General features: G+C 37.6%; 1 protein-coding gene across 1 annotated transcript; it reads right to left on the bottom strand.

Annotated features, from left to right (window-relative positions):
- Positions 1 to 696: 696 nt before the first annotated feature.
- On the bottom strand, positions 697 to 4,715 carry LOC113296249 (nucleobase-ascorbate transporter 3-like). Its single transcript, XM_026544563.1, has 14 exons — positions 4,559 to 4,715; positions 4,155 to 4,256; positions 3,432 to 3,517; positions 3,239 to 3,339; positions 3,022 to 3,097; positions 2,860 to 2,919; positions 2,583 to 2,767; positions 2,358 to 2,454; positions 2,145 to 2,231; positions 1,961 to 2,019; positions 1,758 to 1,849; positions 1,577 to 1,654; positions 1,313 to 1,467; positions 697 to 1,205 (listed from the first exon to the last, which is right to left on the bottom strand). The coding sequence occupies exons 1-14, from the start codon at positions 4,713 to 4,715 to the stop codon at positions 744 to 746; spliced, it is 1,797 nt and encodes a 598-aa protein (XP_026400348.1). The 3' UTR covers positions 697 to 743.
- Between the last annotated feature and the right edge of the window lie 20,093 nt (positions 4,716 to 24,808).

Genomic DNA, 24,808 nt, shown 5'->3' with positions numbered 1-24,808 from the left:
ATTTGGGTTGATCAATATGACTTAAGCTTTCTGTTATTATCATTATAAAGAGTGTAGTTGTGGGATTTTATGCAACTAAAGTGTTGGTCGTAAAATATCCATATCTTACAGAATTGACAAACAAGTTTCTGAAGTCTTGGTATGTCATAAAATGATGAACTTTGATGTCTGCATATCCTATGCCACTGTTAAATTTTTCTCTATATCGAAGAGTCCGATTTATTCTGGCACTATGATAGCTTTGAATGGATCAGTGTACATGCATGAATTCCCCTTCCTGTTGGTTCAGCTGGAGTTAGTTTTGGTTCTACTTCCTGTTAGATTCTCGTGCACTTGTTGAGTTTGATATTTTACTAGCAATTGAGGAACACATAAAAATTACGAAAAATGGGTCATTTGTCCAAATATTTTTAAAACATGGTTCAAATGGACGAGTAAAAATTATTATGGGAGAAATGGACACCAAAAAAAATAGCAAGGATGAAACTGGATTCATCCTGATGTAAATTGAAAATAAGAAAAAATATTTGAAAATAGGTAGGATGAAACTGTTTACATCCTGCTATTTTTATATTTTTGTCCATTTAAACAGTATCAAAATCTAAATGTCCTTTTCACCCAAAAATTGTTGATTTTGGTCTTTTTAACCAATTTTGTGTAAAAATTAAGGAAAGACATATGCAACAGATTCATTTGTAAATCGTAAAGGCGTATTTCATTGTGTAGCTCTAAGATCGGGCTATTTACATTTGTATACAAGGAACTCGTGGAAATACGTGGGGGCAGTCCTCAACATATGGATAAGCAGAAATATGTACATGGCGACAATATTCTCCACAAGGACTACTAGAATTAATATGAGGGCAGTAGTTTTGTCTGAGTGGCGAACGCTCGATATCTTTAATTATGTCCGGTGGTTGTTTTGGGGGAGGAGATGGAGGACAAGAAGGGGGAGAAGGAGGACAAGGAGGAGGAGATGGGGATGGAGGAGGAGGCTGGGTACATGGACGAGGATGCCTGCTAAGAGGGGGTGGAAACCTGTAAACTCCAGTAGGGTCACTGTTTTGGAACTTAGACCACCAAAGCATTCCTCGGTCGTAGGCCGCGGCCGTACCCTTAGTGTCAAGTGTATTATCAAGTACTGTCCCAAATGCCGTTACCACAGTCGGGCCCGAAGAGAATATTGTGTTGAAAATGTTATTGAACTGCAAATCAAAACAAAAACTGTTGTGAAATACTTGGAAGCAATTACTAATTTAACATTTGAGCATCTCCATGATTTGTAGACTGGCGAAAGATTACTATGATTTACCCATAGGCCTGCTGTGTTCACTCGTCCTCTGTTGTTAGTTGCATCATTAAAATACTGCGGGATCGATATACCAAGGAACAATGACAGGCCAATTGTGTACAAGTTCCTCTGAGAGTTATTGTTCGTGAACTGAATATATGAGATTCCAGCGGCAGCTAAAGAGACGGTAGGGGAAAAAATGTTACAAAGAGTTAATGTCTTCCCTGCTTCTTAAAACTTCTGCGGAAACTTTATGCATTTCAGCAAGTACTTGCACGGACTTACATATGTGACCGAAGAGAACACAGTGAATAGCTGCAAATATAGGGAACGGAATCGATGCGAAGAATGCACCAAACTTTCCTGCAATTTTTGTAACGAGTGAAACAAAATTAAACACATTTCATAACTGTTGGAATATAAGATGGTTTTGATTGATTATAAGATGTTGTGTTATTGTACAAACCAAATATTGAAAAGAAAATCATGAAAATGGTAGATATCTGCACCACTCTTCGACTTCCAACACGTGTTATTCCTAGAAGCCCAACATTTTCTCTGTAAGATAAAACACATAATTAAAGTCTTCAATTACACAATATTGAAGAATTAGAACGCGCGGACATGGCTATATATATGATGGTTCACCCAGGTTTAAGTGTGCCTTACACTGATACATCTGTACCAACAACTGCTCCAAACAAACCATCAAACAGCATCCCCAAACCCTATTGTAGGACAACACAGTTGAGTAAGCTATTATTGTTTGAACAGCGACTCACATTTGCTAAATGGATGCCCATATATATAGAACCGGAAAAGAGAGAATGGTAAGTAAATTGTTGAGACAGACCTGTAAACCAACGCTTCGAGTAAGCACATTAGTTGGAGGAGGTGTAGCACCTGAGAACCGTGATGCAGCATAATATGTTCCTGTTGACTGCAACGGACACGAGTGAGTTTTTCAAGTATAGATAGTACGTACCATGAGTAATAGCCATCTACCGGAACAGTATACACTGTTACTAATAACGCAAAGGGAATGCATGATTCAAGTAATCCGCACCTCAGAAGTTGAAACAAGTGCCGCTCCAATCATTCCGAAAATGGGGCTAGCTTTGAATATAGGTGCACCCCACTGAAAAGGGTATGGTATTCTAATCCTATAGTAATATATGGAAAGACAGAGTAGAAAAATAAACAATGTCAACACTATACGAGCAAAGATAAACAAGAACAATGCATGATGTAAATATCTACAATGAATATTGTAAACCAAATTACCAATTACCATCGAGATGCTGACATGATATTGGAACGATCGACACGGCAGCTGAACTTAGTTTGTTCGCTGACATGGTTATATGCACCACTCACAGTAAGTAGTGCAGCAAAGGCCCAGACAATTGCAACACTAAACAGTACACCAAATTTCTCAAATGTAGCATTTTTGGTCCCACCTATAAACTTCATATACTGCACGTAACAAGAAGAAGTCATGAATTCTAATTGCATTTGCGTCTTACTTTTCCTTCCCACATTGACAATATAAATAAACTACACATTACCTGCTGACTGATAACAAGTAGAATTAGCATGGGCAGACCAATCTCTATGCACTCTCCAAGCTGAATATAAAGACCACAGATTTAGGCAGTGGATCAAGAGATCATAGATAGCTAAGATTGAGTGATACCTATAGCTATTGAAAAATTAGATTATAGTAGTACCTGGGGGAAACCACTTCGGAACTTGCTAAGTCCCCCCAGACAAATGATTGGTATAATAGATACAGGACTGAGGAATCTGATCATCCAAGAAAACACATATACTTGTTATAAATGTCATGTGACCAGATTTTTCATGTTCCGAAACGATTTTAGAGTAAAAGCCCTGAAAGGATCACACAAAATGAAAATGCTTGCATTACTAAGCGTATAAGGTTACCTTGTAAAATATCCCCATGCCTTGCTATACCCAATGAGGATATTGAACATTGATGAAATGATTAAAGCACCTTGAATAGATCTCATTGTGTAAACAAATCTCTGCAACCACCCAATGTTTATGTGCCTGTCAGTGTTAATTAAAATGCGTTATGTTAACCGGTCAAAACATAACAAAGACTAGTCGCACTTACCTCATGTTCACTAGTGAATCTGTACTTGGACATATCTTTGATAATAGAAATGACTGGTATAATGAACGTAGTTGAGGCAGACATCACTGTAGGAAGACGAGTTCCGATTAATGTTTGAAGAAGTGTGTTTAGTCCGGATGTAAACAGCAGGGTCTGAATAACAATAGCTTTGTCTTCCTGTTTCATCCAATTCCATACACATATGATGCAAACTTTAAAAACCGGTTTCACTAAATTTTTCTTTTTCAATCCCGTAGATATTAAGTTCAACGGCAAGTCGGCAATGCTTGTTTTTCGGCATCTTTTTTTTGGGGTTGTTGGGTTATCCCCATCTAGGGTAGTGAGATATAGGGTAGTGAGATAAGGGATGTCCTATTAAGTTCAGGTACGACGTACGAGAGTCAGATTCCTACCCTATGTGATGTCCAAGTTGGTTGGTCGCTAGGTTTTTTATACACCACTGCGGGCCCTATCCAAAAATAATTCACGTCAGAAAATACTCTAGTTTTTGCCGGAGAGTGGTAGAGAAACCTTAACTAATGTTCGCTTCTCTATATGGATTGGATTATTTGATAGTCTCAGAATAACCGAAATAGCTCATGACAATTCAACTCACTGATCACAACTTGGAACAGAAGTATTAGTCTTGATTGTCTTGACAATCACCAATGAAAATTTCTTATAAAATATATATACAAAGTTATATATAAACAAGAGAACAACTTGCATCATTTCCTCCCATTAGATGTACGAGTTTAGTGGAAATCATGACAGTCATTCCCAGCATCACAATCACATGTTGGAAAGCCATTGTAACCGCTTCATCTGTACATAAAATTTTTGAATTCAAATTTCACAACCATATATCGATATTATTAAGACAGATGCAAAAAAGAATAATTAAGTTGTAAAATGGAAATTTGGTTTTAAGGTAACTACAACGTTTGTTTTCCTCGACTGTCAGAATATTTCATACTGCCTTATTACGACAGTTTGTCTCTCAAAAAGTGTTTGGAAAGCTTGAGTGATAACTAAATATGCTTCTTTTAATCCGACAGTTTCTAAAAAACAGAGATTGGATGATAACTATATAGAAAAATACCGATGTACTAAATTACACAACTTACGCCAAGGAGGATTATGTTGAAGTGAGTAATGGAGTTGATCATCAAGCTGGACTTCAGGAACGTAAATAGGAACTTGTATATTACTATCCGGCAAAGTGACCATTAATGGTGAGTGTTCAGCACCAGCTGAGGACCACACCAAGTTAGTTGCCACCATCTCGCTTCTCCTTACTTTCCTTCAGCTCGGCTATGCTTTTCAAATTTCATCAACCAACTACATAAGAATGGGATGCATAATACAATTCTTTCATTTCTTCTCAATATATTGAGCGTCAGAGACAGACATGCATATTCAATGGATACATACGAATATTTACGTACGATTTCTCTATATTTTATAAGGGGAGTCAGTCGACGGGGACCATCAACCATAGACGGCAGAGTCAATTTGCATGTTTGTCAATTGCTCATGAGCTGTTAAGTTGGCCAAACTGAATAAAATATCGATTGGTTACCTACTGCCAATTTTACTAACGTCGCATCTGCCTCCTTTGGGGATGATAAAAATCGCAATCCGCATTATACTGGGGACCGATGGTCCAAAAGTTTACAAATGCTCTTTTGTTTAAAGATTACAATTTCTAATTGACCGTCAGGTAGATTGGAGATGGAGATGGAATTTGGTAAATACATCTGACTTGCAGATAGGGAAATTTAGTTGTTTGAGATTTATCAAGTCCTGCTCGGTATCCAATTTTCACAATGTTGAAACGCTAAACAAGCATGTTTTATCCAAGTAATTAATTCATACTACTCTATTTATTTATTTTTTGGAGCATTCATACTACATTTTTTTTTTGGATCGGTAAAGAAATGGCGAGTTTCGAACTCAGATCACTGATGTCATCACTCAGTGGCTTTACCACTATATTATAATGACACTGGCTTCATACTACTTATTCTAAGTTTTTGTTTTCGTTAGTATTACATATTTAATTAGTAATAAATCAAATAATTAGGTGAATGATTAATTGGTAATCTTGATCTGGTGGCCTATTTTCTTTTATTCGTCTAGACTTTCAACGTTTGCGTTGTTGCAACTAGGCACAGTAGCTTCATATGAGCATCATCATGCATATAAAATGACAAGTTGTTTGTAAATGAACTAAAATTGGTAAATAAGGCCAAGGTTTTAGTTTATTTTCAACTCATATATGGTTTGTAGCACAACAGGTAAATGTGTCCAAATTTCTGTCATTTTCTTCTTCTTTTCATCGATTTTTTTTTGTTTTGTTGATCGATTCTACTAGAATTTATTAATTATTCTTTTTTTTTTTTTTTTGAACGAAAACAGGTAATAGAGTCCAAATCTCTGTCCCATGTTTTCATTTTGTATTTTTAAAGTAAGTGCGACCCTAGCGTTGGTAACAAAACCAAGGCTTCAAGCAGATGAATTCTGGCTAAATTATTTATGGGCCTTGTACCAGTGAAAACAATTGCATACTGTTAAGCTATCAAAATCTGGTTTGTTTGAGGGCTGTATCGACTCGACCACTTGCTTACCAACCGGAAAACCCTCGATGATGACTACAAATGAAACTTGTAGTATTGATTCTTCCTATGTTAAGCTAAGATTCGGCAACTTCTGGTAGATATAGGGATACTGGAGCACACCTCAACTGGCCCTAGTTATGACAGTGAATATAGCCTTTTTCGTCAAGGCAGTAAAGAAAAACAATTGTTACATGACGATACTCAGAACAGAACGTTAAGATATCCTCCTACGGGTTGATGGATATCGGTGTTGGGTCTGGTTTGGACCATCCTACTGATATAATTGTTGTTGATCTAATATTGGTTGATGCAATTCTGGAGGGTGAGTCTCCAGGAAGAACTGGGGGTGATATCTTTTTTGCCTATTCGGATTCTTGTTGTTGTGTCAAAGATCTTGACATCACGTCTTCTGAAGGAGTATGGCATTGTTTGAAAATGAGATCATTTCCGGCTGTCCAAAGATTCAATAATAGGAAATTAACAATATGCCGTGATTGAAGATTGAGGGATAGATTCTTGGAGAATTTGTGAAATGGTTGTTTGAGGAGTTAATGTGGATGGGGAGTTGCGAATGGTGGATTGGTTTGATGAAAGGCGATTGAAGAGGTTGTTCCAAGTGGTTACTGAAACTGGGAAACGAATAAGCAAGTGTTCGGCTGATTCGGGGTCGGCATTGCACCGAGGGCATATGTTGGAGTTTGTGAGGTTGACGCGATGTAAGATAGACAAGGTTGGAAGACCTTCCTTGATAGCTTTCCACAAGAAAAGCTGTATTTTAGTGGACATGGTAAGGTCCACAGAAACTTGGTGACTGGAAGGGTGTTAATTTGGGATTGGTTATTCTGTTGGATTAAACACTTGTATCCGGATGCAGTGTGTAATTTCCATATTTCGTATGCGGACAGATGATTCTGTCCGGATGCATATCTAGGGTGAAAAGGAGAGGGTACCCAAATATACCTTATTCTAAATATTTTCCACCTATAAGTCATTTCTTCGAAAGTGATTGTTTATGGACTGAGTCGAGACAATACAACTAATCGGTTCACACTTCGTGTTATCATCTATGGATACGAGATCGAGACAATACGACAACAAGATAACTTGTGTGATTGACTCTGGATACAAGATCGAGACAATACAACAACTAAGTATGTTCACTTGATAAAAGGTTCTGACTTAACCAAACACAATAAAATTGCTATCGAGTAAATAGGAATTAGCGTTTGTGTATTTTACTTCTAATTATAATAAAACAATTATAATTGCGGAAATAGAAAAGTAAAAGACACAACAAGATTTTGTTAACGAGGAAACCACAAATGCAGAAAACCCCCGGGACCTTGTCCAGAATTGAATACTTTCAGGATTAAGCCGCTATAAAAAATCTAAACCAACTTCATATAGTTGATACCAAGCAACTAAACCTATAGTTCACCTAGTTCCGTATGTATCCCTGCGCCTCCAACTTGCAATAAGTCACGTACTTGGAACAATTCCTTTGGTTCGTATTCCAAATAGTAAAGGAACAACAAATATGTGCGGTAACAACTCTTTTTAATCAAGTGATATGAGTTTGACAAAAGACTCTTCCGTTTATCCCAATAAACTCCTTTATCAGGTCCTTAGATCTATCTTTTCAACAACTACCAAAGTAATTGTCAAGATTTTGCAATCAATACTTTGAATCACAAAGAATTGTACTGATGTCGATCTACTCAATTAATCAATCAAATCTATCACAAAGATAAACCGATTATAGTTGGATCCTTTTCCAGCCGAAACAAGTATTGAGCACACCTAAAATTATGAACCCAAATCAGAAATCTTCTTCGTCTTCAAATCTTCTTAGATGTTCAATAAACACCTGCACACAATCAACTTGAATCTCTTGTGATCAATCACACACAAAACAAAGTCTGTTAACAATGGATTATCTCAAAACATCTTTAGATCTACAAACAGTCGAAAGATCCCCGTCGAAACTTAGATCTAGTTCGAGTGAATCTTATATCAGAAGAGAAGATTCTCAAGCATAAACAAACTAGATGCAATCAAAGTTCAACCACCGTTAGTCAATCAAATCAATCGAAAACTAATAATAAACTGCAATTATCTAGTTTCCGACCAACAATACTAATAGAACTTCTCAATCCCAAATAAGTCTTTAAACTGAGCGGCCGTAAGAGGTTCGCCTAATTAGGTTACTTTCCTCTCCGAATAGGCGGCTCCACCAGTAACAACACAACTAGGTAGTTTTGCTGGCTCTGAGGATTAGTTTGCTCGAAATGCAAACTTCAGTATTTATAGACAAGGAAGTTTGGACACCAAGGATTTTCCAAAACCGAATATTCTCAAAGATATGCAATAAAGCCAAAATCGATTTTCATAATTCCTGGAAATGCTCTATCCAATTAATAACCAAAATCTCAGTAGAAAATCTCTAACTAGTAAATGCACATTACTAATTTTTATTTTCTAAAGATATGCAATTTAATTGCTGGAAATTAAAAGCATATAAAAACTAAAAACCTTAATTAAAAGATTCTCAATTTATTTCGATCCGGGATACTCCTTTAGCTATTAAGGAATATCTTTGAACAATAAAAGATAAGAGTTACTGCACATGTTCAAAGTATGTCGACATCTTTACTTTGTAAATCCTTTTTCATATTTACAATCTTGGAACCGATTTGCCATACTTCCAAACAAGTTTAGAATTGGTTCATCTGACTCCCAAGAACTATGTGATTGATTATCCTATCAAATCACCATTAATGGGTTTCACGGTTCTACCTCAACATAAAGTTTCGGTTCTACCTCCAAGTGGGTACTAGGATCGGTTACACTAGTTACCATAAAATGGCTAACTAAGTACTAGGATCGGTTACCACTTCTTATAGTAAAACTTGTGATCGGTTGACCAAGTTATAAGATCGGTTACACCAACTTACTAAAACTTGTTAAACCTCTTACAAGGATTGATTACACTCTCTCTTGTGATTGGTCATACCTCTTACTAGGATCGGTTACCTAGTAGCTAGTATTTAGTCATACCAAATTCAAGATATCGATCTTACCATCTTAGGTGATTACTTAAGATCGGTTTCACTAATAAAAGTCATACCAATACAAAAGTCAGGCCTTGTGAATAGTTTTACCAAGATACATAAACAAGTTATCAGCGGTTATACTAAACACACATATTGGAAATTCAAAAGATTTGCAATGAATAACAATACCAATAAGCCTAGTGTTGATACATGAAAAATAATTTCCCTTAACTAGGATGGGGTACCCCAAAGAAGGGAAAGGTTACACAAAACATGGGGACTGAGGCCCAAGTCCACCAAGGAAGTATCCATAAGATGGAAGGGACAATAAAGGGATTAACAAGAAAGAAGAAGGTCATATTAGAGAAGGGGTGGCATTAATAGTAATTTAGGAGGTTTAGGACACATGGCAAGATGTCATAAAAAGAAGGGGCTTTTGGAAAGTCTATATAAGAAAGGACAAGGTACAATGGAAGGGGACTCTCTCTCATACTATTCTAAGAAAAGTGAGGTCATCTTGGTGCACTAGGAAGGGTAGGACCTAACGAGAATTCCGGTATTAACATTTGACGACCACACCCGGAGACTCGTGCCTAGTTTATCATGATGCAGCCGAGTGATACCAGCCCAAACGCGGCAGGAAACCAACCAACCAGCCGTCCCATCAACTTGGATGAAGTAACAATAGAGGATGGGGATAGTGAAGAAGATGTGCCACTCGATGGACAACTAGGAAGCGTCCCCAAAAATAGGGAAATATGCATCACACGCGGGGAGAGCACACAAACAGCTCGGCAGTCGAAATCTGCGGCCCCAGACATGCAAGATATGTGGAGAGAATTAGAAGAGCAATCACAAAAGAGACGAGCATCAGAAGAATGGATAGCACAAACTGTAATAGCATGACAAAACACCTCTGGAAAAGCAATGGAGACAGAAAGATATCAGAACACCAAGAAGACAGCAACTACACGGGAGGAAATGGTAAGATACTTGGAACAAAATTACCACATCACGAAAAAAGACGATCATCGTCAAACAAACAGCTCGTACCATAAACACTTGAGAGTATCAATATCCTGAAGATTATGTCTCTCTTAAATTCAAAACGTATGATGGAGAAGGAAACGCGCGAGAGCACCTTAGCCGATTCCTTTCAGTTATGAACGATAGGGCTCTGACGAAAGCTATGTCTAAGGGAGTTCCCAAAGTTTTTGACAGGAACGACATTTACTTGGTATGATAACTTGAAGGCGGAAAGCATAGATTCTTGGATGACCATGATCTCACTGTTCCTAGGAAAGTTCTACTCCGCTAAGCGGAAGATTACGTTAATAGACTTAAGTAAAAATGGTCAGAGGATGGGCAAGGAAGTAGAAAAATATATAATGAGGTTCCGAAGGTTGGCATTGGATTGCCATGAGGATGTCAGCGAGGAAGAGCTCGTAGAAATATGCGTACGAGGAATGGTGCAATCCTTCAAAGGAAGTTTGATCAATTTCAGATTCCAGACTTTTTTTGAACTGGAAGAAGCAGCCGAAAGAATAGCCGACTACATAGAAGAGTTGCCCGCAAATCTCAACTGGCACTACATGGTAAGTACCACGTCTGCAATCCCCTATAACCCGAGGCCTAACATTAATGAAAGTGGAAACCGACAACAAATGAGTGAACCTCCCCAAAAAAGAAGCAGATGGACCAGAAAAGATTCCAGACCTCCTCCTCCTCCGTTTCCATATGGAAGGGAACAAATAATTGGGCTCCTGAATCAATGGGTCGTCAGGGGCGAGGTCTAACTACCCCCAACAATGGTAGATATCAAAAAAATGAACAAAGATGCTACAAGATACTGTCATTATCACAGGAGGATGGGGAACCCAATCGTAGAGTGTCTCGTAATAAGGAGTATATTTGAACGAACACGCGAATCCGGGGAGTTTGAAGCGACGAGGAAGATGATCGAAAGAGACCCCTTCCCGCGTCATTAAAAAAAAGGAGTGAGCAAAGCAGGTGTAATCATATAATTTTAAGCTCTGATTCAAACTTGTAAATTGTGCTTTTTGATAAGGAGAAAGATTCATTTTTTCTAAAAAAAAAAAACTCTCAAAAGGTCGCGGGAACGCCAATGGCGTCCGATCGACTGACAAAAGGTTGCGGAACGCCAATGGCGCCCGATCGACTGACAAAAGGTTGCGGGAACGCCAACGGCGCCCGATCGACTGACAAAAGGTTGCGGAACGCCAATGGCGCCCGGCCGACTGACGAAAGGTTGCGGGAACGCCAATGGCGCCCAATCGACTGATAAAAGGCTGCGGGGACGCCAATGGCACCCGATCGGATGACAAATTTACTAAAGGTTGCGAGAACGCCAATGGCGCCCGATCGACTGATAAAAGTTTACGGAATTCCAGTGGCGCCCGGTCGACCTACAAAAGGCTGCGGGGACTCCAATGGAACCCGATCGGCTGACAAATTTACTAAAGGTTGCGGGAACGCCAGTGGTGCCCGATCGACTAACAAAGGATGCGGGGACGCCAAGGGAACCCGATGGGCTGACTAATTTACTAAAGGTTGCGGGAATGCCAATGGCGCCCGATCGACTGACAAAAGGTTGCGGGAATGCCAATGGCGCCCGATCAGCTAACAATTCACAACAACCGCGGGAAAGCTAAGAGCGCCCGATCGTTTGACATATACCCCGTCCTCCCGATTCCCATTGAGAAAAACTAAGTGGGGAGTAGGCTCCTTTAACATATACCCCGCTCTCCCGATTCCCATTGAGAAAAACTAAGGGGGGGTTAGGCGGGTTCAACATATACCCCGCCCTCCCGATGCCTGATTGATAAAAAACAAAGGGGGGGGGGGGGGGAATAGGCGCATTTATCATACGCTGAGCATAATCCTAAGCACCAACGCGCAAGCATAGTACTTCGAAGCAAGTCCTTACGGTAACAAACAAAAAAACGAGAATAGAAAACATGCATAAATTTTAACAACGATAAAATTTTAAACATTAATCCAACTCCACAAGAGGGGGGTGAGGGTAGAAAGGAAGAATGAAAATTGTTCATAAAGAAAATAAAGCAAGCAAAAGGTGAAAACACATCAAATGGATTGAAGAGAATACAGTTCTTGCCGCTTCAGCTCAAGGGCATCCCGAACATTATTCTCTGCGGTCTCCGCCCGGGTCATTTCATCACTCACCACTCCTACCTCGGCAAGCAATTGGTTCACTACATTTTTCTTTTGCGCAGTTGTCGCAGAACATTTCTTTAATTCCTCCTCGAGTTCAGTTATCCGAGCTGTGAGTTGGACGCGGGGGTCTTTACGATTCTTCACTTTCAACAACAAGCCCTCCAACCAGCTTATAGGAAACTTCAAATTAGTGGTCGCTCGTACGGAAGCTTCCCAGCTGATAGACACATTTTTTTGTCTAAGTTGTCCTCAATTTTCTGTATTGTTGGTACTCGATTTTGTACTTATTATGGTGTTTTTTCTGTGTGTAGGTATTTTTGGGAAATAAACATTTTTGGAACAATCGGCTCGAAAAGTTGTCTAAAGAAGCTGGAGAAATTATTAAAGGAACCCTCATCTTGGATAAGGGGAACCTCAATTACTAAGGAGCCTCCCATTTCCAGGGCAGTACTATTCGCACCCCCAGCTGTTGGATAAGGGGAAAGCCTTTATTCTTCATTTGAATTCTGAAAACTGGCGGGAAAAACCAACCTTTAACTTCCAAAATTAGGGTTGCGATTTGAGCTTGTTTCAGTGAGACTAAAGGGCTAGAATTAATTGGGTTTACTCCTATGGGCTATACAAGGATGTTGTATGCGTCGTGTTCGATCCAGTTGGGTTGGATACTCGTATTCGAAGAAAATAGGGAAGTCAAAACCCGAGAGTTCTGTGAAGAATTGTGGGGAGTTTGAGAGAGATTAAAACTCGGATTTGGATTGGAATCAACCTGGTAATATGAAACAGGGTTGGTATAGTTATTTGTGTCGACTGGACTTGGCTGAATCATCAAACAGAGAAGAATCAAGGAAGGAATATATTCTCGCCTTTATTTCTAGGAAGTGTTTTGAGGATTGTGCGTGTCTGAAGTGTGTTGTGATATTTCTGATCTTTTTTGAGCGAGGTTGGAGTGTGCTGACATTTGATAGAAGCATGCAGAGAGATAAAAGGAAACAATTCCCGTATTTTGCAGATGGAGTTATGGGAGGATTATTTGATGTTATTAAGAGATATTGTGTTGATGTTGGGTTATAAATACGCTGCTAGGATCACAGAAAGGGAGATGGAGAGTTAGGGGTAGAAGAGAGCGAAAATAATTAAGTTGCAGAGCCATGTTCATCATCATCAGAGAAGTGAAGAAGAAGAACATATTACACTAATAGTCTGTCGTTTATAAAGTGTGATCTATTCTCACTACACTATTGTGCTGCAACAGTTTTGAGCAATAGTTTATTGTAACAACGTCCCTGCAACATTTACTTTGAATTCACAACACTACTGTAACAGAGAGTCTGTGACGCCTATAAAGCGTTACAAACTCACTGTTTTATATATTTTCTCCATTTCCACCACTTGTAAACACTTTTGAACAATGAAAAATTATTCTGAGCGTGATTTCTCCATGTGGAGCTAAACCCCATCACTGGTGTAGTTGCAGGAAATCCTACACTACACCCCTCACATGATTTCATTGTTGATCAGCTCATTTTTAGGTTTACACTCTTAATTTTATTGATTAATTTTTGAATGTTCTTACAAGAAAGATAAAGGAGTCTAGAATGATCTCTACTCTGAACTTTCTCTCTCCTATTTACTTGTTTCTTACTCAAAAAAGATCTCCCCCTCTTACAACTCAAATGACTATTTATAAGGAAATACATAGTGGATGACAGCTAATCTGTCCTTTATTTTCGGATATGGTTTGCGACATTCTCGCAACCTTACAAATGTTATTTTCGCAAGCTCTCTAATTTTCGCAGGACTATCACATCTTTCTCATGATCCTTGTTGACGTCGTTTCTGAAATTGTTCTGCGACACTATTGTGTTGTACCATTGATAATTTCGCTGAGACATAGTTGTTGCGAGATTCTGATCCTTCATCTTGCCTCTTCTCATATCTTCTCTGCAAAGTAGAGAATGATGTGAGAAATTCCACAACTGCTTATCTTTTCATATTCCACATTTATCACACGTACTCTCTGTTCCATTTATTTCTTGACACGTCTTCTATAACCGCTACTTTTTAACCGCTCACGTCTCTTCGTCTTAATGGTGTTTATTTCTTCGAGTAAAAATTTTTCTTTATATACTCTTCTTCCCCCCTCTTTCCACTTTTTTTTTACTTTCTCTTCTATTTTTATTCTCTCATCTCTGCAACTCTGTGCTTCTTCTGCAAATTTTGCTGCTGTAATTTTTTCTTCTTTCAATCCTTTTATTTTCTATACATTCCCATACTCTATATTCAAACATGGCTCCAAGTGGTCATAGATATGAGAAGAATTTATAAGATGTCCAAAAAGATCTTGCTGATAAAGGTTTTACACTCTCCACCATTCCTGGTGATAATGCCAAATCAATTCTTTCTGTCAAGCTTTTCTCTAATCAAAATTGTGATGATCAATCAATCATAATTTTCGCTAGGTCATATTCTCACAGGTTTCCCTATTCCTCTTTATAACCCAGATCTTCCTTTATTTTATGAAATTCTCGCTTATCCGGGATTTTCGCGAGCCATCTTCCAACTAAGTGGGGACTACATCCGTCTGATGCTAGAGTTCGCTAATCGTGGTGCTGGTAGAGTATCTATTTACTCCAAAGAACTTAGGGATCCAAAATTCGCAAACCTAGAGATAGTTGCTGAGAAGTATACAGTGGCTAATTTCTTTGAAAACTACGAACTTATCTCCATGAAGAAAGAGAATACTCGCTGGGGTATTCGATTAAGAAGGAAAGATAACATTGATGAAGCCAAAATTCTTATGCAAGATATTGACTGGAATTCTGGTAAAAACACAACTCCTCGCCAATCCAAGGATGATAAATGGTGTGTTTTTCCTTTAATGCTAAAGGGACCCTACATTGCTGGATCAAACGTTCTTCCTGCGAATCTCGCTGCATATCAACCTTGGGTTTCTCTTAGCCCGAGAAGGAGAAAGAGGTATGATTCTCCCCTTTAACTCATTTTATATTTCTTTATTAATTTTTACTATTCTGTTCGCTAACTCTTGCGACATTCCGCAGATCCAAAAACTAAAAGATAGTTATAACAGGACTGGGAAATCTAGTACTCTGTTAGCTCTTCGCTCATACACAGATGAGGTAAGAAATTTTCTCTTATGACTTTAAATAGTACTGTTACTTCCATGCTTCCATTTCTTATTTCTATATGTGTGTGAAGATTATTGCTGAAGTAGAAGAATCTGCTGATGCTGCGAAGATTGGTGATAAAGGTAAAGGTGCTCTTCGCAGGGAAAAATCAACTGGTCCTCATCCAAAGAAAAGAAAAGTTCGTTCTTCTTCTCCTTCAAATGTTCTTCCTAACGAAAATTCCGAAAGTGACAAGGATGATGAGGATAACGATGATCTTGCTGCAACTGAAGATTCTCCACCTGAATCTTCTATGGCTAAGCTTTCTGGCCTCTTTTCTGATTCTCTACAAGGAATGGGAGACATCCAATTCGCAAATACCTGCAAAGCTCTCGCTACCCTTTGTGATGTCCCTTTGCTAGATGGTGATAGCTCTCCCGACTTTCTGGTATACTTTTATCTTTTTACTTCTTCATTGTTATAACTCAAAATCTCTTTCTATATTAATATTTTTTATTTCTTTTCGTAGGCTGGAAAAACTTCTTTTGCTGTTGCCTCAGATCTAGAGAGAAGACGCGAAAATCTTGAAAAGAAGAATCTTCAATTTCGCAAAAAGAATGAAGAATTGGAAGCTTAAGTTAAAGGTCTTCGCGAGAAAAATAGACAATTAGAAATTGATTCTTCCTCGTATAAGAACAAAATTTCTAGTCTTCAACAAGCTAATAATCAGCTTTACGGTATGTTACTTTTCTCTTTATTCATTCATCTTGTTGTTTTATCTTATTTAAATGATCCTTTTTGCAGACATTTATGGTCTTTCTGATGAAGCTATCATTATTCGCTCATTTCCTAATGCCTTGGATAATGATACCCTTCTTGAACGTCTTACCAATTCCTTAAATAGCTTCTCAAATGATAGAATTTCATCTATTTCTCTAAATGAACTTAGATCGAAATTTCGCCACTTAGAAATTGATCATAGATCCAGTTTAGGCTTAGACAACAGATTTAAGCGTCTCCTTATTGACTCCAAAGAGAAAACCAATGAATTAAGAACCAGAATTAGCGGGCTCATAGATGATAAGGATCGTATCTCTGATCAAGGTTCCAAGGCTTTGGCGAAATTCCACGAGGCTCTCCTTGAAGTTCAACTTGAGCGAGATGAAGCTAACCGCAAGAATATTGAACTCTGCGAAAGGGAAAATCAAATTCGTTCTCGTCTTATCATAAGTAGTGAGGATGAGTTTGTCTGGGCTGCGAAAATTTTAGATGATGCTAGAAATGATTTAGGCGTAAATGTTAGTCTCCAAGTTGAACATACAACCTTGATTAGAGACATGATTTCTGACAGAGAAGGTTGCTAATTGCTCTTCTTTACTAATCTTTTGCTTCTTATGAATTTTCATCAAGTTAATAATTGGTTGTCTTTTGTTCGTAGATTTTGAAAATAAATATGGTGAAAAGATTGAAGAACTTGAAGCTGAAAAGGAGGAACTCGCAAAGAATCTTTCTTCTCGCAACGACAAGTATTCTAGATTGAATAATCAAATCAAGATCACCGTTGCGAATTTTAAGAATGACGCTATGCATTTTCGCAATCAAACCATCCAAATGGTTTGTGATGATCACAATATCCCTCATTCTGATTATCCTTGTCTTTTAGAAGAAATCCCACAGAATACTCCCAGTTTGATTATTTCTGATAGCGAAGCTGACAATGAAGAATCTGATAGTGATGGAAGTTCTGATGGTGATGAAGATTCTGACGCAGATGAAGAAGGAAACAAGTCTGATGAAGATAATGAAGGATTAACCAAGAAATAGTCTTTACTTCTTTATTTGATTCTTTGTAATACTTGTACATTTATTTCTTCTTTCTGTATATTTGTGTTTCTTTCATTTTGACCTGCGTAAATGAAAAAAATTCTTCTTTGCAATACAGTTAATCAATATAATCATTAATTCTTGAATTTTTGAGTAAATCTCTCATATGGAGATAAATAACATTTTCTAATTTCATACATTCCCATACTTGCCTCTGTTATTTGAATCCAAATGAGAGATAAATTTTTCTTATTGTATAATTTCGCAACCTTTTGCGAAGTGAATTTTGTTTCTTTTCAAAATATCATTCCTATGTGGTCTTATTTTGCCTTCCTAATTAAAGGTCTTATTATGCCACCTCTTGTCATTGCGACAAAATCGCAGGACGTCCTTGCACTTTCATGCAAAAACCCATTGATCTTGCCTTAACTTTTTCTTTTGTATTATGGCCTCTTCAGGAATGTTGCGACAATATGACATACCTAAATATTCTTGCGAAAATGAAGCCCCATGACATTGCCGTCTTGCGACGAAATCGCAGGACGTCTTCACACTTTCATGCGAAAACCCATTGATCTCGTCTTATCCTTTTCTTTTGTATTATTTCCTCTTCAGGATTGTTGCACAAATATGACAAGTCTTAATATCCTTGTGAATAAAAAGCCTCATGAAATTTGCGTCTTAAGACACTCATCAGCTCCCTAATGGAGGGTGCCGCCCTTATCTCCCCCTGGTTGCCCCTTCTAGGAGGCGTACTTCTACCATACAAGGTTAGCTCCTCCCATCCAGTCTTAACAACAACCAGTTGTTTTCGCAGCCTCTTATCCCTTTTGCCTATAGGGCTTATGGTTACGAGACTGCACCCTAAGTGGGGTTTTTTCAGGCCGAGTGCAGTATGAGCCAAGACTTGTCAAGAATGGCAAGGACGCTTCAAACGCCGCTGGCACTCTTGAATCAACCGTGTACCTCGGCTCCTTGATCAGATTCTGCACTCCTTGGGAGAGTCCCTATTACCTTAGTCGCCCAACCTAAGTCATATGCTTAAGTTGAGAATCCAAGGTGCCTCTCCCGGATGGGCTTTATTGACCCCAAATCTCCATGACTCAGGTTCCGGTGGCGGTGTAGCCTTTCCCTGAGCCATGTAACAGGTACCCCCTAATATGACGTACTTTAGGTATTACATTTGCCTCTTGCGAAATTGTATTCGCGAACTAGGGTGTACGCCATAAAGGTTCGCCTCTTTCTCTTTGTCATTCTTCTCTGATTATTTTCTGTAAAATTCATTATCTCTGCGAGAGTCTCGCAAATCATTATATTGTATCTGAATTTCGCAATCTCAATTTTGTTGTTCAATCAAATGTATTTTTGAGAATTTTACTTATTGCGAGATTATCGCAACAACTTAATCATTCATACATTTCTTGTTTTTATTACTTTGCCATCCTCTGCTTCTTTATTATTTTCTGCTACTGCTTCTTCTTGGTAGTGGTATGTTCATCCTTTTTATTCTGAGCTAGCATTTTTCGCAACATCTCTTCTCCTTTTTTCGATTGTATCCACCATCAACCTCACTTCTTTGTACATCTTTGATTTTGTGTCGCCAGTTTTCCTTCTTGTTTGCTCTTCCTTCGCAAGATTCTATCTCAGTTTCGTAACATCTCTTTCCTTCAACCCAATCTCCCTTTATGATTCCTACACCATTGGGGTGAGGGAATTTGATGCATTGGTGGAAAGTTGAAGCTACACCTAGAATCCCATGTAGCCAAGGTCGACCAATTAATGCATTGTAGGGTGATTCTACATCAACGACACAGAATGAGATTTCAGAAGATATTCCCTTCAATGGAATTTGCATAGTAACCTCCCCTTTAGGCTTGTTAGCAGTACCATTAAAACCATATATCTTATATGTTGATGGTATAAGATCATCATCTCTTCCACCCATGGTTTTATAAGTATGATAAAATAAGATGTTCACAGAGCTTCCAGTATCGACTAGAATTCTATTGATTGCCCATGAATCTTCAGCTTCATCATCCTCATCTTCTTTCGGTTTTGGATTAATTTCTAATTTTATTACCAATGGATTGTCATGCACCTCTTCTCCTTCGGGAATTTCTTCTGCGGTAAAAGAAATGATCTGTTTCTGCCATTCCTCTAGTCGAGATTTTCGCAATATTCATAATTTCTCTTCCATTATTATCTCTTGCGAACACTCTACTCAAAACATTATCATGAAAATCTTCAATTGTCTTATATGAATATACGGTAGAATGACAGAATAGATTTTTTGCTTTTGCACCAACTTCTATGAAGAATGTTTCTTTCTTTTTCATCGTATTCACTTTGTGATGTTCTGGCGGTGGTGGTAATGGTTGAGATTGTGGATGCCCTACCAGAAAGTCGTTTAGTTTTCCTTGATCTATCATTCTCAAAATAATTCTCTTTACATTTCTGAAATCGTTTGTGGTATGCCCATGAAAATGATGATAAGAACGAAATTCATGACTTCTGTGGTTTGGGGGTGGCTCCGTTCCCATGTTCCATGGTTTTGGTATATTCTCCATCAAAATTATAGCTTCCCATATCTTCTCCACACTTGTATTTAAAGGTGGCATCTAGATTTCTTCCCATATTACCTTGTGACCTCCTCGTCTTCTATTAAAGTTTGGTCTTTGACCTCCATAAGTTTCTTGCGGTTGATCGAGTCTTTGGATCTTGTTATTTCCTCCACGATTGTACAAATTTCTTTCTCTTTTATATTCTTCTTGATCTCGGCTCCCCGTAGCTACCAACTTCTGCTGATCGTTACTTGTCACCTTTTCTTGTTGTACTTGCGAAGTATTCGCCACTGTGTTTATTAGCTTGGGTAATAAGCTTGCATTCGCTGTTTGTGAGATGGTGTTCTCAACTGGATATGATTCCATTTCATTTTGTCTTTCCTCTAAAGAAATGTATTCTTCTTGAATTTCTCGCAATTCAGTCATTGTAATCGTATTCTTGACTCTGAAAATTTGGACATACAACAGGTTTGTTGCAAACATAGCATTGATAAATGATAATATGGGATATCTCTCATCTACACGGCCAGCCATTTCGTTACACATAGTTCTCCATCTTTTAGTCAAGTGTTTCAAACTTTCGCCAATCCATTGTTTTAATCCAAACACATCTTCTATACCAGGTCGTGAGGAATTATTACTTATATATGCTCCCAAGAATGTGGTCTGCAAATGATTGAAGGAGGTTATTGTATTCTTTGGTAAACCTTCAAACCATTTTAACGCTTCTCCTGTTAAGATGGATGCGAAATATTTGCACAATACCGCATCATGATTTTCCCATTGTAACATGCACCCCACATAAGCTTTAATGTGTTGAATTGCACAAGTTGTTCCATCGAAAATGCTGGTTAATGCGGGCAAATTGCATTTCGGTGGTATTCCTCCTAATTGTACTTCCCTTGTAAACGGAGTTTTCGCAGCTTCTTCTATTGCTTCATCCAATTGTCTTCTACCTACTTCTCCTCTGTTATTTAGCATTCCTCTCATTTCTTCTAATTCTTTCAAGATTTGTTTATTTATACCTGAATCTTGACCCATTGGTCTCTTTAATTTTGCTTCTCTTCTTCTACGTTCACGTCTATCTTCTCTTGCGAAATTTTGTATCTCTTCTTCATTATCCTCATCTCGCCTTCTTCTGCGATTCTCTTCCTCATCTCTATCTTGAATTCGCAAATGATGATGTCGTTCATTTTTCCCTCCATAATTTTGTTCATTTCTTATCAATTCAATTCGCTGTCTTTCAACCATTCTCTTTACTCTATCATACTCTTCATTGAGATTATCGTTATTCCGGTTTTGTATACGCCTTCTTTCTCGATTGTCATGATTGTTCTGGCGAATTGTCTCCTGAAGCTCTTGTTCTTCCATTTTTGCTCTCAATCTTTCACGTTCGCAGATTAAACGTGCTTGTTCAGCATTATGTCTTTCAATTTCTTCTTCAATTTTCTGTTGATTTCTTTGAGTTTCCCTCACATGTAAAATTCTTCTTCCTTCCTCTTGATTTTCTTAGACATATTGGTTATTTTGTCTCTGATTTTGCCCGTTCTCTTGATTTCCTCCAATTTTCCCATCATCAAAAGTTTCATTTTGTGGAATGTAACGATTATCAGTTCTTTCTCTATTTTCGCGATATTCTTCATTAGGATTTGATGTTTCTTCTTGAATATTATTTCCAGCATTGATTGTGGGTGAATTTCGCCTCATTTCTCTTCCAGTAGATCTTGAATATGATTTTGTGATACTTCTCGATCTTCTATTCCGCAATCTTATATTCTCCATCCTTAATTCGTGATTTTGCCTTGTTAAATTCGCACGTTCTTCTGCCCCAGCTCTTCTTTCTTCATGTATTCTTCGCCTCAATGTTTCTAACGCTCCAATTTCCTCATCTCCATGAATTATTCCTTCATCTACTTCTTGATTTCTCTCTTCTTGTCTATAATTTCTATTTTGTTGCTCTTCTTCTATTTCTTCTGCTGAATTTGATCGCCATGTGTGTACGCTCACTCTGTCATAATCTGTATTCCTCTCTTGAACCAGTGTTTGTTGAATTGGCGATTGAATTAGATTTTCTCTATTATTTATCATTCTAGTACATTCTCCCATTTCACTTCTTTCTCTTCCAACAATTCTTTTGCTTCTTCTAATAGTAGTCGGTTGTTCGGATGTATTCCTTCTTCTAGCCATTTCTTCAATGCTAACAGTATTGCAAGAAATTATGAAAAATTATTAATCAATCACTTTAAATTTTCACAAATCTCAATATCAATCTTTAGCTTTTTCTAGAATAATCTTCACCTCCTCCCTGTTTCTAGCGCCATTATGTAGTTGCAGGAAATCCTACACTACACCCCTCACATGATTTCATTGTTGATCAGCTCATTTTTAGGTTTATACTCTTCATTTTATTGATTAATTTTTGAATGTTCTTACAAGAAAGATAAAGAAGTCTAGAATGATCTCCGCTCTGAACTTTCTCTCTCCTATTTTCTTTTTTCTTACTCAAAAAAGATCTCCCCCTCTTTACAACTCAAATGACTATTTATAAGGAAATACATAGTGGATGACAGCTAATCTGTCCTTTATTTTCGGATATGGTTTGAGATATTCTCGCAACCTTACAAATGTTATTTTCGCAAGCTCTCTAATTTTCGCAGGACTATCACATCTTTCTCATGATCCTTGCTGACGTCGTTTTTGAAATTGTTCTGCGACACTATTGATAATTTCGCTGAGACATAGTTGTTGCGAGATTATGATCCTATAACTGGGACGACGGAGGAGGCTGTTTTTCGTTCATGTGGTAATTATAATAATTCTTTTATAAGTATTTGCATAGAATTTAATTGTTTTATGATTTCTATTAATTATTTGTTATTTTTGATGTCGCGTGCTTAGTTTTAATTACTTTTGATGCGTCATGCTCACAACTTACAACTAATGTTTTATGAAATCTGCTTTGGCAAAGAATAGAGTTATTGTTTCTTTTGTTTTGAGCTATAAATGTCTAGGATTAATTTATGAACCCATGAACATGATAAACAGTAAAATCCCGAGTCCCAGTGTCTTTTCATCCTGTGACCATATTGTGTATATATGTTTGCTTATTTGTAGTATTTTCCATTATTTAAGCCTAAAATCAATTTCAACAAAGTCTGAGTGAAAGACAACCTTCTTACCACAATATAAAATTCGATCAATTTTTGAAAATGGCGCCGCCGACGCGGACTTGTGTATAGATTTGTTTTTAGGTTTTATTTTTATTATTTTTGTTCTTTTTTACGCGTTTTGGTTTTCTTATTTGTTTTCAGGTTTGAAGCTGAGCTAAATAAAAAGAGAGAAAAGTGCTTAAAAGAAAAGAGAAGCCAAAGAAGGATAGAAAAAAGGAATCCAAAAGGAGTGAAGAAGAAGTTTTTGTATATATTTATTTTATTTTATTTTTAGAAATTGTAAATAGGGTATTATTTTTTGTATTTTTTTTATTTATTATTTTTAGACTTTTTGAACTTTATCTTTGGGACTTTTGGACATTATTATTTTTTTTTTTAAAAACCTTAAGGAAGGGTTAATTTAAATAAAACTGCTGCAGGGAAGGACGACAGTTACGATACTGTCTCGGCCCCTCAGGTTCGTACACTGACATAGGAGTCGGTGGCCTGAGTCGACTTCAACGGTTCATCCCCCGTCTGGAACGAGAGGTAAGTTTTTCTGAACACCCGCGAATCCCCTGTCAGTGGGTTTATTCTGTGTTGAGAATGTCAAACTGGTATTACAATAGCCAATACAACGAATATACAACTGATTTTAAAAATAGACATTACTTTGACCATAGTGTGAATAGTGGTTGGGAACATCAACCTTTTCAAGGATATGGTTCATTCCAGGGTGAACCCAATTACTATTCGCACACCCAACAATCTTATGAGCAAAACAATCCTTCTATTTCTCTAGAAGAGGCTTTCAAGAATCATTCCTTATTTATAAAAGGAAACCTTTAATATTCCAGACGAGTCCTCAGAGCAGTCAACTAGGATGTCTCTAGAAGAGTCTCTCAAGCGATTTACTGAAAATACAAATAGGATTGTGGAAAAAATGGCTCAAGATAGTCTTAAATTCCAAAATAGTGTTTCCAGTACTACCCCTAAAAATAAGGATAATTTTTATTCACATAATCAAGATGACGAGGTTAAAATTGGTAACACTACTTTTTTAGATGAGGTTCGACCATTTTCATGTTATTACAATGATGATTATGGTGAGGATAGTGCTGATGAAGAATCTAAAATATGTAGGCATGGTGATCAGGAATTTGTTACACCAATTGAGCTTTACAATGATAATATTATTTCTAGTTCAAATCCAAATAATTTTAATAATTATTCACCTATTCAAAAGGACGAGGATTTGACTAGAAATACCTCTGTTTTAGACGATGTAGTATTTCCTTTTTACGAAGCTAGTAATGGTTTAGAGGAACGGGTTGAGTCTAGCAATTTAGAAACAATAGTCTTAGACAAAGAAAGTGAACTCGTAGAGATGAGTGAGGATGAACCTGACTTAGAAGAATCAATTGACCATTTCCAGGAATCTGATGACCTAGAAATTAAGGAAGTTGTGACTAGTCTTTCTAGAGACACCGAAAACTCTAAGTTTGGGGGTAATATATCATTCTCCATGTGCTTTAACTCTTACAAAGGTGCCTCACTTGGGACTTGACATATATGCCTCAACCACTTTACCAGATTATCTTCATACACTTTTTCATGAACCTAGTTGTGTCCATAAGAAAGTTCAGTTGTTAGAAACTCATCCTCTGGTTGATGTGGTTTACCCAGGACATAATACCCAAATTGACTTTGTTTTCCCACCAAATATTTTTCAACCAATTGTGGGAACGCATAAGTTTCAGATGTGTCAATTATTAAGTTTTGAGATTAAACCTAATTATTTTAGGAGATTAGGGTCGACATATTTGTTTAAGGAAGACCGCCACTTTCA

This window comes from Papaver somniferum, chromosome 7 (assembly GCF_003573695.1).
Source record: "Papaver somniferum cultivar HN1 chromosome 7, ASM357369v1, whole genome shotgun sequence".
NCBI classification, from domain to species: domain Eukaryota; kingdom Viridiplantae; phylum Streptophyta; class Magnoliopsida; order Ranunculales; family Papaveraceae; genus Papaver; species Papaver somniferum.
Note: the sequence above shows the minus strand (reverse complement) of the source record. Positions and strands in the feature narration are given on the sequence as shown.